The sequence below is a fragment of the Triticum urartu genome, chromosome 3A (genome assembly GCF_056163025.1).
Source record: "Triticum urartu cultivar PI428250 chromosome 3A, HENAU_Tu73, whole genome shotgun sequence".
In the NCBI taxonomy this organism is placed as follows: domain Eukaryota; kingdom Viridiplantae; phylum Streptophyta; class Magnoliopsida; order Poales; family Poaceae; genus Triticum; species Triticum urartu.
The window spans coordinates 597,572,066-597,586,488 of record NC_141875.1 but is presented as its reverse complement, the minus strand read 5'-3'; the positions used below and the strand labels follow the sequence as shown (position 1 = coordinate 597,586,488).

Sequence of the window (14,423 nt, the reverse complement as noted above, 5' to 3'; positions counted from 1 at the left end):
GTGGAGTAAAAAATGCATTGCAAAGGTGCAAGACACCGTCTTTTACCTCTTTAATTACCCGACCCCAATGAGCTAAATGCAGGTAGAAATTAAAGAGACCATATGTAGAATATTATTGATCTTGATTACCGTGTGATGAGAGGGAAACATTTTTTTCTACTTTAAAATGCATCAGAAAGATAGAAATACACTTTTTTTCTTAATAAATTTTAAAATCAAACGTGTACTATTCACCGGACACAGGGAGTATTAGTGAGAACATGAGCAAGCCGGCTAGTAGTATACCACCTACCTGACGGCGAAATGGATTACTCAGGCAAATCACTAGCTAACCTTTTCCTAAGCGCTCCTTTGTCTTTCCGCGAGGAATCCACGCCTCGCGGGTCGCAGGTGCTTCACTATCGATGGCGCCGTGTACTACCAATCGCTCTCTAGAAGTAATGGCCTCTGAAGTTAGCTGCGACCTTGCTCGAAATTAAACACCGGCCGTACCGGCCTCCCACCACCACCAACCAGGCTTATATAACCACTCCCTCCCCCACGCTCCACTGCCATCACCTTGACTGAGATCGGGACGAGGCAATGGCGTCTCCGAGATTCAAGCCCGTGGAGGAGTGCAGCTCCGAGGGGAGGTCGGGGCAGACGGTGGCCGCCGACTTCGACGGCACGCTGCTCCGCTCCTCCAACGCCTTCCCCTACTACCTCCTGGTGGCGCTTGAGGCCGGCAGCGTCCTCCGCGCCGTGGCGCTGCTCCTGTCGGTGCCCTTCGTGTACGTGACCTACATCTTCTTCTCCGAGTCGCTGGCCATCAGCACCCTGGTGTACATCTCCGTGGCCGGGCTCAAGGTGCGGAGCATCGAGATGGCGGCGCGGTCGGTGCTGCCCAAGTTCTACGCGCAGGACGTGCACCCGGAGAGCTGGCGGGTGTTCCGGTCCTTCGGCAAGCGGTACATCATCACGGCCAGCCCCAGGGTCATGGTGGAGCCCTTCGCCAGGGAGTTCCTCGGCGCCGACCGGGTGGTGGGCACGGAGCTGGAGGTGGGCAAGTCCGGCAAGGCCACGGGGTTCATGGTGAAGCCCGGGGTGCTCGTCGGGGAGCACAAGAAGCAGGCCGTGGTGAAGGAGCTGGGCGACGCGGTGCCCGACGTCGGCATGGGCGACAGGGCCACCGATTTCAACTTCATGTCCATATGCAAGGTTCGATTATTCCTCCAACTCTCTCTTCTCTTCCCTTATTACTTGTATAATAAAATTGTTGTTCGTAGTTTTACTTGCACCGTGAACTCATGCGGATTCCTCGATACAGTTAGTAGTAGTAGTAGCAGCAGCCCTCTGTTTTTGTGCAGCTGCTAGCATTGCCATGAACTGCTATAAATTGCTTAGGCCTCGTCTAGACATATTTTTCTGAATGCCTTGTTCCTTTTTTCAAATAGTTGAATCTGAATATTAAAGGAAACTTGGCTACTAGTAGAAGTAAGCAGTAGCATCGTCAGCCAGTCTTGCGCCTGTCACAACGTAGGTAGGAGCAGTACACTGCCCCGTGTTGTCGAATGTTTAATCAGTCGCTGCCCGGTGCAAATTCGCTAGGGTTGGCAACCAACCAACTATGCGGCGACGACCTCAGACAGATTTGGCAAGTTGGTGGCCGGTAGGCACGAGCCGTTCGAGCGCGACGGCGACAGTCCGCTGCCACCGTCAGCAGCTCATCGGCGTCGCGATGGCGACCGGCAATTATAATCACGGCTTCCATTCCATTGCGCCTCCCGCTCCCACGGCCAGCACGGGCCACGGGAAAAGCTGCCGGTCTGGCTGGCGGAGTGAATGCGGCTGGGGGGCTCAATGAGTGAGCGACCTCCATTTACGGCGGTTTGGTGGGAATTAAGCTCTGTCCAGGGCGCATTCAAGGAGACGGATCGCGCCGCTTGCCGTTTCTGCGTGACAGTGCCGGACATGAAGGCTGGCGTGGGCGTGTCGCCCGGATCTCCTGTTATAAGGTGTTGTTTGGTTCTCTAGTCTTAGGCTGGTCATAGTAGGGATTAACTTATACTAGTGTCATGCGTATGATACTAGTCTAAGTTACTATCTTTATAGTGCAAAATATCTTAGTAGTAGTGTCATAGATTGTTTCATTTATTGCCTTATAGACTCATTTTACCTCCGAAAGCGCTATGTTACAGTAACATATTATGTTACTTCAAACACCCCTTTCCTCATTAAATACATGCCACATAAGCAAAATTATCTTGGGTGTGTTAAGTTACTACTTAAGTTACCCCACTATGGCTAGCCTTACGATTTTTCTAGTCTCAACTAAAAAGTTCCTAGTCCCTAAAAAGTTCATCCCTGTTTATTTCTAAAGACTAAAAAGTTCCTAATCCGTTTCTAAAGGTTATTAAATGATTATGTTGTCCTTAGTATATAGAAAACAGTTCTGCTATACATACGACATTTTCACGTCGGAAACACATACCATTGATGTTGCTTGTGCTTTCATCCAATCAACCAGCTCCATAATCAACCAGCTCCATCGAGAAAAGAAAAAGAATAAGAAAAGGAATGAAGCATGCTATATCGTGTTGACACATCACATCATCGAAGATCGTGTGCAAAGCAATTCCGTATATAAAAATATCAATCAAACAACACAATAGGGTGGCGGGTCAATGGATGTATGGAGGGACATTGTTAGAAAAGTCCCAAAAAGACTCTCCTTAAAAGTCTTCTTCATTTAATCCCAAATGTCTATTTTAGTCTTAAAAAATCTCTCCCATTTAATAAAAAAATCTCTAAAAGGAATTTTTTCTAATAGTCTCTACACAAAAAAAATCCCTGCAAACAAACACCCCTAAATAATCTGCTTCGTTTCTTTTTAATGGCTTCTTGCTACCGTCCTGACCGGGTCCGCAGAGACATAAATTTCTTCTGGGACCTTGCTGCTGGCAGAGTCCAGACGTCCAGTGCTGAGAGAGAGAGAGAGAGAGAATAACTAATTTCTCTCTTGGTGGGGTGGCTAGGCTGGCCACGTATTTATGGCGCCAGATTTGGAGTTAATTTGCACATCTGTTCTGGTACGAGCAGGCCTAGTACTGTATTTTGGCCTCGCTGCCTCACAGCTCACTGCTGCCTGTGATCTTCATTACTCCAAAGTAGTACTTCCTTCGTTTGAAAATACTTGTCTTAGAAATGAATAAAATAGATGTATCTATAATTAAAATAAATCTAGATACAACCATTTTAAAAACAAATATTTTTGGACAAAGGGAGTATAATTCAATTGGATCTTAATTCATGCTTATTACTTCCTCCTTTCCTAAATATAAGTTTTTTTAGAAATTCCATTATAAAGACTACATTCGCATGTATATAGATTTTTTAAAGTATAGGTTCACTCATTTTGCTCAATATGTAGTCTATAGTGAGTACTACTGAAGTTTTTTTAGCGAGTACTAGAAATAAAATTTACTTGCTCTTCCCTAAGAAACTCTTACTACCTCCGTCCTAAAATAAGTATGTGGTTTTGTTCAGATTTAAACTATTTAAGTACTCCTCGTCCTATAATGTAAGATGTTTTTTAACATTAATGTAATGTCAAAAAAGTCTTACATTATGAGACGGAGGGAGTAGAGCTTATTCTGAAATTGCACTAAGCTAGCAGTACTGAATCGAAAGCACAGCGATTCAAACCTACTATAATTCATTATGGTAAAGTACGACTGTACTGAGGTGGCACACATGGCGAAATTGATTGAGTATCCTGATCAAAATAAACAGTACACAGTACTTGCACTCTTTTGAAATTTTTGCACTTGGGATGCACGCTTAGAATGGCTAAACGAGCACCATGCGAGTATTCAGTCCAAGATAGAGTAGTTCAATTGGCCTTAATCGTTGGCTGCTTAATTAATTTACGGCGCTTTTCACTAGGGAGATGACTTGCACTCAAATTGCACTAAGCAGTACCGATTCAATAGCTAGCACAAGTGCACAACGATTTCAAATGTAATTCATTTGAGCAAGTACTTGTACAATTGTACCAAGATAATGGTACTTGGCCAAATTAATTGGGTATGCGGATCAAAATAAACAGTACACCCGTACTGAGATGCTGCACATGACAAAATTAATTGGGCATGCTGATCAAGATAAACAGTATACACAGTGCCGGACGCTGAGCACTCACTGTGGCTGTGCATGCAGGAAGCCTACCTTGTCACGTCGAGGAAGTACAGCCCGGTGCCCAAGAACCAGCTGCTGACGCCCCTCATCCTCCACGACGGCCGCCTCGTGCAGCGCCCGACGCCGCTGGTGGCGCTCGTCACCTTCCTCTGGATGCCGTTCGGCTTCGCCCTCGCCCTCCTCCGCGTGTACATCAACCTGCCCCTCCCGGAGCGCATCGTCTTCTACATCTACCACATGATGGGCATCCGGCTCATCGTGAAGGGGACCCCGCCGCCGCCGCCCAAGAAGGGGAGCCCGGGCGTGCTCTTCGTGTGCAACCACCGCACCGTGCTGGACCCCATCGAGGTCGCCGTCGCGCTCGGCCGCAAGGTGAGCTGCGTGACCTACAGCATCTCCAAGTTCTCGGAGCTCATCTCGCCGATCAAGGCGGTGGCGCTAACGCGGGAGCGCGACAAGGACGCCGAGAACATCCGGCGGCTGCTGGAGGAGGGCGACCTGGTGATCTGCCCCGAGGGCACCACCTGCCGGGAGCCCTACCTGCTGCGCTTCAGCGCGCTCTTCGCCGAGCTCACGGACCGCATCGTGCCGGTGGCGATCAACACCAGGGAGCACATGTTCCACGGCTCCACCGTGCGCGGGTTCAAGCTCATGGACCCCTACTTCTTCTTCATGAACCCGCGGCCGGTCTACGAGGTCACCTTCCTCAACATGCTGCCCAAGGAGCTCACCTGCGGCGGGGGCAAGTCGCCCATCGAGGTCGCCAACTACATCCAGAAGACGCTCAGCGACCAGCTCGGCTTCGAGTGCACCACCATCACCCGCAAGGAGAAGTACGGCATACTGGCCGGCACCGACGGGCGCGTCCCGTCCAAGAACAAGGACAAGGAGAAGAACTAGCGGATCTCTCGGGCTGGACTGCCTCGCGTCGCGCCGGCTACAGTGGTTGATCGTGGTTGTTGTTGTTTACAGTTTACTATGATTAATTGTTTGTTATTTGTCAGATCACTCACCGTTTCCAGGAAACTAAAAGGACCGTGTCGTCGTGTATTAGCTTGAGGTCACAATTGTCTTGTACCAATAATTGTTTCTTCGCCAAAAGGATGAGTAATTATATGGACGATTTTCAGAATCTTGTCTGCACAAATGAATGATTATATTTTTTTGAAAGGTCGCCGGGGCCAAACAGCCCACGTGAACATTTCATCTAGCGAAATGGCAAAAACATCATTTTTACACGGGGTTGCATGCCACGGGACTCGCGCAATGCTTGTGTCTTCAGCAATGAGACGCATCACGCGGATGTAACAGTTTGGAACATTGTTAGTGATTTCACTCTTTGACCGAAAATCCGCCCCTGCATCCGAGCTCACCTGAACCTGTATCGACTAAAAAAATCAAAACAAATATTAGAAAAATCCCAAAAAAAAATTGTGAGGTGCACTTCAATTTTCATATCATCTGGATATCTAAGGAGTTCTCGGCTTGTGTCTTCCGCGATGAGACGCATCACGCAGATGTAACAATTTGGAACATTGTTAGTGTATTCACTCTTTGGTGTTACCGTTGTAAAACTCCTTCACTAAAGGTGGCTGCCATGTCTTGGCGTCGATACCTTGCCTCGCGCACTATTGCTTTTCTATAAACTTTCGTAAATGAGCTTTGAGAAATAATTCTGGTGCCCCCCCCCCCCCCCCCCCCAACACCATCACCACACACGCGCGCGCACACACACACACACGTTGTTTAGAAAGAAAACAAGTGCAAAGTCCAAGCAAACAGACAAAGTAATAGGGGGAAACGAAAGAGGCCGGGGAGGTTAGTGATAGGCGAACCGAATTATGCGACACCAGAACGTAGAATTATGCGAGACCATGAGCCACAGTTGGGGACCGACAATGACATAGTCAAAAGACATCAGACAATCGAGACCGAGTGACAACAATGTTGTGTTGTCGACCTGACGGAGGATAGAGCATAGCCGAGGTTCGCAACACCGATGTGCCGCCTAGGCTTGAAGAGGCTATGCTTAGTTGAAGTCTCCACGAGAATTGCAATATGTTGTCAAGGCACCACTCAGTCTGGGTGTTTGGTAGAAATCTTATTTTTTTTTAACAATTGTTCTTTAAAAAAATCTTAGCAAAATTACAAACCAAAATTGGCAACCCAAATAGCTAACCGGCATTTGGTTAACCAATGATTTCGGTATGGTTTTAGGTGCATACCGACATATCGAAAGATGAATACTTCGCTTTGCGCCCGTGCCTTTCACCGCTCACACCCCGTCTCTTACATGGGAGCAACTAGTTAACGAGCGGTTCGAGAGCGCTCCGCGCGTGACAAGTGTCGCGTGCGGAGCGCTCCCGCAAAGGAAAACCACTTGCGCGGTTGGTTCCCGGTTTTCTCTTTCCGGTTTGTGGTTTGCTGCATTTTACAGTTTGACCCTCGAACTACCTGAATTATCTGTTTTCCCTTTCTGCACGAAAACACAAAAAAAATACCGGTTCGCGCGGTTGGTTCCCTTTTTCCCTTTCTTGTTTCCCTTTTTGTTCCCATTATATTTCCGGGTAATGGAGATTTATGGGGTAGTTACGGGCGGGGACTACCAACACTATCAGATGTCACCTTTCAAGTAAAGAAAAAAAAAAGCAACTTTTTAATGAAAAAAAGGAGTCTGCAGAATCATTCAATCACGTTGTACGTCGTCATGTGACATTTGATAATCATTTATTTTTCATAAACATCTTGAAGGGGGGCATAGGTCGAAGTGTGTGTTGGTCGTGTGGCGCGTTAGTCGTGCGGCGTGTGACACGGCGCCTCCGGCGCCAGGGAACCTCCGGCTCGCCTTCGGCTCGTTTAATTTTCATAAACATCTTGAAGGGGGGCATAGGTCGAAGTGTGTGTTGGTCGAAGTGTGTGTTGGTTGCGCGACGCGTTGGTCGTGCGGCGTGTGACACAGCGCCTCTGGCGCGAGGGAACCTCCGGCTCGCCTTCGGCTAGTTTAATTTTCATAAACATCTTGAAGGGGGGGGGCATAGGTCGAAGTGTGTGTTGGTCGAAGTGTGTGTTGGTCGTGCGGCGCGTTGGTCGTGCGGCGTGTGACACGGCGCCTCCGGCGCAAGGGAACCTCCGGCTCGCCTTCGGCTCGTTTAATTTTCATAAACATCTTGAAGGGGGGCATAGGTCGAAGTGTGTGTTGGTCGTGCGGCGCGTTGGTCGTGCGGCATGTGACACGGCGCCTCCGGCGCGAGGGAACCTCCGGCTCGCCTTCGGCTCGTTTAATTTTCATAAACATCTTGAAGGGGGGCATAGGTCGAAGTGTGTGTAGGTCGAAGTGTGGCACGGCGCCTCCGGCGCAAGGGAACCTGCTTGTTTAATTTTTATATAGCAGGTTGTGCTGAAGGCACGGGTTTGAATCATGTGTTTGAAGCATGTGCTGAAGTTTGTGCTGAACGTTGTGCTGAAGGCACGGGTTTGAAGTAATTGCAGTCACGTCTGTTTACGAGCTAGGTTTGTGCGTGCATTCACATGTGTGTATACTACGAAGGCATTGGTATGTTGCCTGCGGAGGCATGGGTTTGAAGCATGTGAAGTCACGTGTGTGTAAGAGCTAGCTACGGTTGAGGCGTTCTTGGTATGTTTGTGTGTGGATATTGCCCGGAGGCATGGTGACCAGGGTTTGGTGGCACAAAGGCCATTTCATCTCTGGAGCCACGGGAGGGTGGTCTCCAAAGTCACACGTAAGGCTATGAGTGTGTGTGTATATTGCCCGGAGGCATGGTGACCCAGGGTTTGGTGGCACAAAGGCCATTTCATCTCTGGAGCCATTGGAGGGTGGTCTCCAGCTCTGGAGGCACGGGAGGGTGATTTTCAGAGTCACGCGTAATGGTATGTGTGTGTCTGTGTGGATATTGCCCAGAGGCATGGTGACCCAGGGTTTGGTGGCACAAAGGCCTTGTCTTCTCTGGAGCCATGGGAGGGTGGTCTCCAGCTCTGGAGGCACGGGAGGGTGGTTTTCAGAGTCACGCGTAATGGTATGTGTGTGTGTGTGGATATTGCCCGGAGGCATGGTGACCCAGGGTTTGGTGGCACAAAGGCATTGTCTTCTCGGGAGCCACGGGAGGGTGGTCTCCAGCTCTGGAGGTACTGGAGGGTGGTTTTCAGAGTCACGCGTAATGGTATGTGTGTGTGTGGACATTGCCCGGGTGCATGGTGACCCGGAGTTTGGTGGCACAAAGGCCTTGTCACCTCTGGATGCACGGGAGGGTGGTCCCCAGAGTCATGCGTAATGGTTCGTTTTGGGAGTCAGTGTTGTCGTATAAATAAGAAGAGGCATTGTTGTTTATAGTTTACTGGCATTCTCTGGTGATGTAAGAGGCATTGTTGTCGAAATGCTTCTCTTTTCAACATGAACACGCAATTTCTAACTACATTACATAGAAATGTGAGTTATTGACAATTTTTTTGTCACATCTAGATAGAATTAGCCTCACGGGCTAAATCAAAAAGTTTTAGTCTTCATTTTTGCTCAAGATCTTGCTAATCTCGTCATCCATTTCACTAGCTTTGACTTGATTCATCTCGCTACTTAAGAGAATGTACATTGCCTCTGCCCTCCAATCTTCGACCTCATCCTGTGAAATTTTGCCAAGAAGAGAAGTATATTATTAGAGTTTGTGCATATAAGTTGTTTATAAGTGAATCTATATAAACTTACTGTCAAATCTTCTAGGTCTTGGACAAACTTTTCACCATTGTAGATGAATGCAAGTTTTAAAACAGCAAATGTTGATTCTCCCTTTTCTACCACTGGAACATCTTGTACGGTATGAATCTGCCATCTTGTACGCATGGGAGTCATTGTTTGTCCTAGTATGGTGTTGAAGACTTCTTTAAACCTAGGTACTTGGGAATATTGCATTTTGTAATTAATTGTTTTTATATTGCAACTTGTAAAACTGAAAAAAATTGTTATGTATAAATGCTTACGATTGCCAACTTATGAACATGATATTCCTCAAATTGTCTTTCTCTTTCTTCTGCAGCATCTTCATTTTCCTGAAGAACTCGATTTGCTTCATTTTCCTCCAATTCATCTACGTCTATATTTTCTTTCTCAAATTCCTCTGGAGTCATTTCTCGAGGATCAATAATGTGAACTCTGTTTTTGTATTTGTCCAGCACATATAGTACATAGCGGTCATGCTTCTCCATTGGAATGAATATCTGCATACAAAATACTTATTGCTTAGATGACAGTTTAATATAAAGTAATTTAATAGAATGCATATTTTGAGATTTTGTCAGGGAGGAAAGGGTTGTTACCATGTTTGCTGTTGAGAGCTTTTTCTGTTGATTTTTCTTGAGATACATGGGAACCAGCTGATTCTTTCTTTTTAGCAATTCAGTCTTAAATTTTTTAATACTAGTTTTGTGATGCTTTAAATCCAACATATGCTGCAAACAATAATTACGATGAAAAAAACTGTTAGAAAAAAAGCTGTGTAACAATATAAAAAGAGTAGTTGTTGCAATATAGACAAGATTTTGCTTTTTAAAATTTTACCTCTGCAAAGTTTGGGCCTAATATTACTCTGTCACTCTGTTTTGAATCTTGTCTACTTTCCCAGATTTCTGCTATGTCATTGAGGACCCTCTTTTCCATATGATGTGGTATGTTCGTTTGTGCTGGTCTTGGACCAAATACTGCCTTCAGTTGGGCTCCAGTTAGTTGCGTGCTTTCACTGTCCCTGCGGATGCGTCTAAATATAGTTTTGCTGCGACAGGGAGATTAAATAATTTTGGAGGTCACAGTCAATGAGAAACATATTTTTACATTATTTTTGGCCTCTGTGCAACTATTTTGAGGTGCAATAGAAAACAACTCACTTTTTGTATTCCTCCTGCCAGCTGTCGCTCATGACTAGATGGAAGAGGTTGGACGCCTCCGTTGTGTGTTGGAAGCAATGAGAATGTTTTGGGTATAGTCTGGTGCTTTGTCTTTTGTCCCTTTTAGTTTCATCTGTTTCTGTCACCGGAAGCAGGTATGTGATATGTAAGCTCTACTGATACGAAAGACATTGGTGAACCGTGGGATGGGTTGGTTATTACGAAAAAAAGATAAGTAGAAATTATTTTCTTACCTTTGTTGGTGGAAAAGAACTTTGAAGTTTCTGGTTTGAATTTTTTTGATTCTTCCAGGTAGTTCCTCGCACTTTACTTGGTTTGTTTCACCAAATATGGTTGTAAAAAGGAACTCTGGTTTCCACTCGGCATCAATGTTGCTTTGCTGCATGGAGGTCATTGGGTATTCTTTTATTTGTTCTTTCATGAGATAATTGAAGTATTCAAGTAGTGCTGCTTGTAAAAATTAAAATTGATGCTCTCGAACTATTCACTTACATCGAAATCCTCCTCTTCTTTTATGAGATCAATGCCATGCCAGTATTTTGCAAATTGAACCATGAAGTGTCCGCATTGGGTACCCTGCTGTTTTGGCACGTAAACTCTGTGGGGTGTTTCTGCTATCCTCGACCAGTTCGGTTCGCCGTTGGCTCGTAGCTCCGCTTCGACGTAATGCTTCTTCATGAGTGCGTGCATCCTTTTAATCTGTGATTACGGTTTGGTGTTATTGTTGGGTTTTGGCATTAAACAAGGGAATGTAGGAACTGTAAAACCAATTAGAAAACAAGGTTGAATTGACGTACCAGTTCTGGGTGATCCTTATGGTGTGTTTCCATGTTTTTTTCCGCCTCCGACTCTGTAATTCAGTGAGTCAAGTATGTCGATGGAGCTCGTGTACTTGTTGAGCACGTACAGTGTGTAGTGTTTATTTGTGTTGTGAGGTATCATAATCTGCGGTGTTTGGAGTCAGAGTGAGTTAAAGTTCATTCTTGTCAGGAGAATTAAATGACATGTAAATGTGCAATCTGTAGGAAAAATGAATTATGTTTGTATATTTCTATTAACTTACCAGCTTTTTCTTTAAAAGTTCCTTCCCTGTTACAAGGGGTGCAAACTGTTTCAATGCTTCGTCCTCATTGAATTCTACTAGTCCTCCTTCTTCTCCAATTTTAACACCGAGCACGATCTGCGACCAATTTTTTTCTAGTTTTTAGCACAATCTTTTGTAATCACTGAAATGATGCAATTGTTTTTGTCAAATTGGACTTTATACGTTTGCAAATTCTACGGGAAGTATTGCTTTATCAGTTGTGTTGTATTGTTGCTGCAGTGTCCATTCTTCGAATAATGCGTTTGCTATGGATCCCCCCATCTGCCTTGATCTCCTTTCCGTAGCTGTTCCATCATTTGTTTTCCTGTAATCCAATCGGGTCGCTTCGAGCTAATATATAGGTTTAGACTGCAAGCAGAAAAAGTTTATACATTGGTTAGGTTGGTTTAAAAAGGGGCAACATTTCTTTGTTTTTTTGTTGTGACAAGAGAAAGTACTTACTCTCCGCATTCGTCCTGTCCTTCTTTGCTGAATAGGTATTCATGAAGTGCTCTGGCTTTGTCCATAAATTTGAAATCTCCTGGGACAAAAGTAGGAATTTTCCCATGCAGCCTTGTTGAAGGCTTTACCGGTCTCTTCTTGACCGAGATTTTCTTGTCTGAGCTGTTCTCAGATGATTGAGGCATTGAATGCTCTCTTGATTCTTGCTGCAAGATTGTCAGATACGGCGTGGGATTTTTGTCGAATTCATAGCTTTCATATTGATTCATCCATGTTTTGATTACATCGAATTCAATGCCCATCTTTACATGCTCGTTGTATACCTCTAGTTGGAGCGGGTTAAGGCTTGAAAGAAATTCAGCAACTTTGTCCTGCTTTTCCATTGTTTTGGGTTTTAGGAAATCTAGAGAGATGGTGCTGTAGATGCCTTGCTGATTGCTTGTCGAGCCTATTTCTTCTGGAAGAAGAACATGTTGTTTCTTCTGCTCGGAAACCTGTTCTTGTGTATGTGGTGCGTCGTTGCTTGTGTGATCCTCTTTTAAATCAGTGCCTGTTTGTTCAAGTTGATCTGTGCTCGGGGTATTGCTATTGATATTTTGCTCGTCTGTTTGCTCTTCACAGTGGTGTGGTATCTTGTCGTCTGGTGGTGGTTGATCTGGTTCTATTGGTGGATCCTTTTCTTCGTGGTCTATGCAAGATTCTTGGGCGACGGCGTGTTTGCTGACATCCATAACCTCTTTGTGTTTACTGGATATATCAATAACTTCATGTTCTTTTGGCTTGGGATTTGGTGGAAACTCTTCTAGTACGCAACATTCTGTCTGTTGCATTTCTTTGTCTCCCATATGAACTTCATACTTCAGCATATCTGTTAGAATAAAAAAAATTAAAAAAAAGAATATTACTTCTTCTAGTGTGACCAAATTGTAAGGATTAGTTTCTGAAAAGACTAACCTGTTGTACACCTGATTAATGACAGTTTGGTATTCCCTCTGTGTTGACTGATTAGTTGATATAGAATTTTTTTCCTCAACTCTGGTACTTGTTCTGACTCTAAGTTTGCTGCTGTTCCATCATTGGAGTAGTGCTTCAGGTTCATGTACATATAGAATGCGCAATCCATTCTGCATGTAGAGGAATGGTACTAGTAAGATTGTTGCATTCAAGAAACGGAAAGAAGAGAAGTGTTGGAGCAATGGTAGTGGTAATTGTTGCATCGAAAACACGAAAGAACAGCTTCATTTCAGTAATTGCAGTATTGAATCTTTCGTTGAAAAAAAGAAAGAAGTGAAATGTTGCAAGTGCTTACGTGTCTTCTCCTGAAAGTGGCACCTGCAGTTTGACCCTCTTGAAATGGTCGATGCTTTTTTGTGAAAGCTGTAGCTCTGTGCTTGCGTGCTTCCATATTTTCATTAACTTGCTTGTTACATTGTTGAAGAATTCTATTGTGCCTGGATATGCAGTTGAAGAGTCAAGGAGTTCAAAGCGCTGTTTTTGCATGTTAACTGTAATGGTGAAGTAATGACTTGTATTTTCGTCTTGCTTAAATCCGCGCAACGAACATGGTAGAAGGAACTGCAAAACAAAAAATAAAAATAAAATATTTGGAAATCTTCTTATATTTAGAAACATAAAATAAAAAAGATAACCTTTCATAACATATATGCAAGCTGATATGCTTACCATGTTATAATCTTGCAGTTTTTCTTCTTGTTGCATGTTGAAAAATGATGTAAGCCTGGCAGGTAGTAATTTTTTTCTAATGTGTTCTTGATCATTATTTCTGTAGCACATTGGATCTTCGTCGTCGGCTTCCTTTATCGAGTGCTGCTTGTTTTGTCACGGGTAGACAAAGGGAATTTGTAAGTTCAGTTATAAAGTCATATATATTGTTTTAAACGTGATTCTTTTGCCGTGATCTTTACTTACAGTGTTGCTTAACGACAGAATCTTTCTCCCTGTGCCATTTAGTTGTTTTCTCAAGATTGTTAGCATGGGCTCGATTGCTTCGGTGCATACTGAATTACTGACCTTGAAACTTTCGGCGACATGGCCTAGATTGACATCAAACTTGTTCGTTGTAATGAAAAGCTCATCCCTGCAAAGTATATTTATAAAAATGTTTTAGTTTACACATGATACAGTCAAAATGATCGTGTGTAATAATGTGTTTTGTGTTAGTTTCATGAACTTACATTTCTCTCTGTGTCCACGGCTTGCATACAGCGTTGTACAGGTCTTCGATGGCTTTGTTGACGGAATCACTATCTTTGTCCCCTTTCTCCACTGTTCCTGCGATGATTTTGAATTTAATATAAATAGCTCCAAGTCACAAGATGACAAGATAGCAATTAAGTTTATATTGTCTTGCCTGCTTCGATGCTAGAAGATATGTGCTGTCCAGTGTTGTTCTTTTCTTGTTCTCCTTCTGCTTGTTGCGGCATATTTTGTTCTTCCTTTTCCATTGTACCCTTTTGTTTAGTTTTTTCTGCATCTTCATATGAGTCGTCTGTGTCTTTCTTAGTATCATATTTTTCCTTGTCAACCGTCGTGTCTTGCTGTTGGTCTTTTCCGTCTTGTTTTTTAGTCTCGACCTGGTTGGCACTGACCTCTCTGCTAGGGGAATTGGCATCGTTTGACGGTGTAGGGTTTTCTTCGATGGTTTCTTTTTCTTTCTCTGGAACAATGTGTGTGTCTGCTTCATTGCTTGTATGTCCGTGGCCGCCTTCTTCGTGTTTCTGCATTATCATTGAAAAAGCATTGAAAAAATTTAACTTGCTACTTTATTTCA

At 44.4% G+C, this 14,423-nt stretch overlaps 1 protein-coding gene across 1 annotated transcript; it reads left to right on the top strand.

The window, feature by feature from the left end:
- The first annotated feature begins 490 nt into the window (after window positions 1–490).
- Window positions 491–5,308, top strand: GPAT6 (glycerol-3-phosphate acyltransferase 6). The gene is made up of 2 exons (XM_048709278.2): window positions 491–1,197; window positions 4,198–5,308. Exons 1-2 carry the CDS (start codon window positions 583–585, stop codon window positions 5,074–5,076), a joined length of 1,494 nt encoding a protein of 497 aa, XP_048565235.1. The 5' UTR covers window positions 491–582; the 3' UTR covers window positions 5,077–5,308.
- The last annotated feature ends 9,115 nt before the right edge of the window (window positions 5,309–14,423 follow it).

Bases quoted from the DNA above. Each gene is read 5' to 3' on its own strand.
- GPAT6 (XM_048709278.2), top strand. From the start codon at position 583: ATGGCGTCTCCGAGATTCAAGCCCGTGGAGGAGTGCAGCTCCGAGGGG. The intron at 1,198-4,197 runs GTTCGATTATTC...CTGTGCATGCAG, and splicing joins ACTTCATGTCCATATGCAAG to GAAGCCTACCTTGTCACGTC.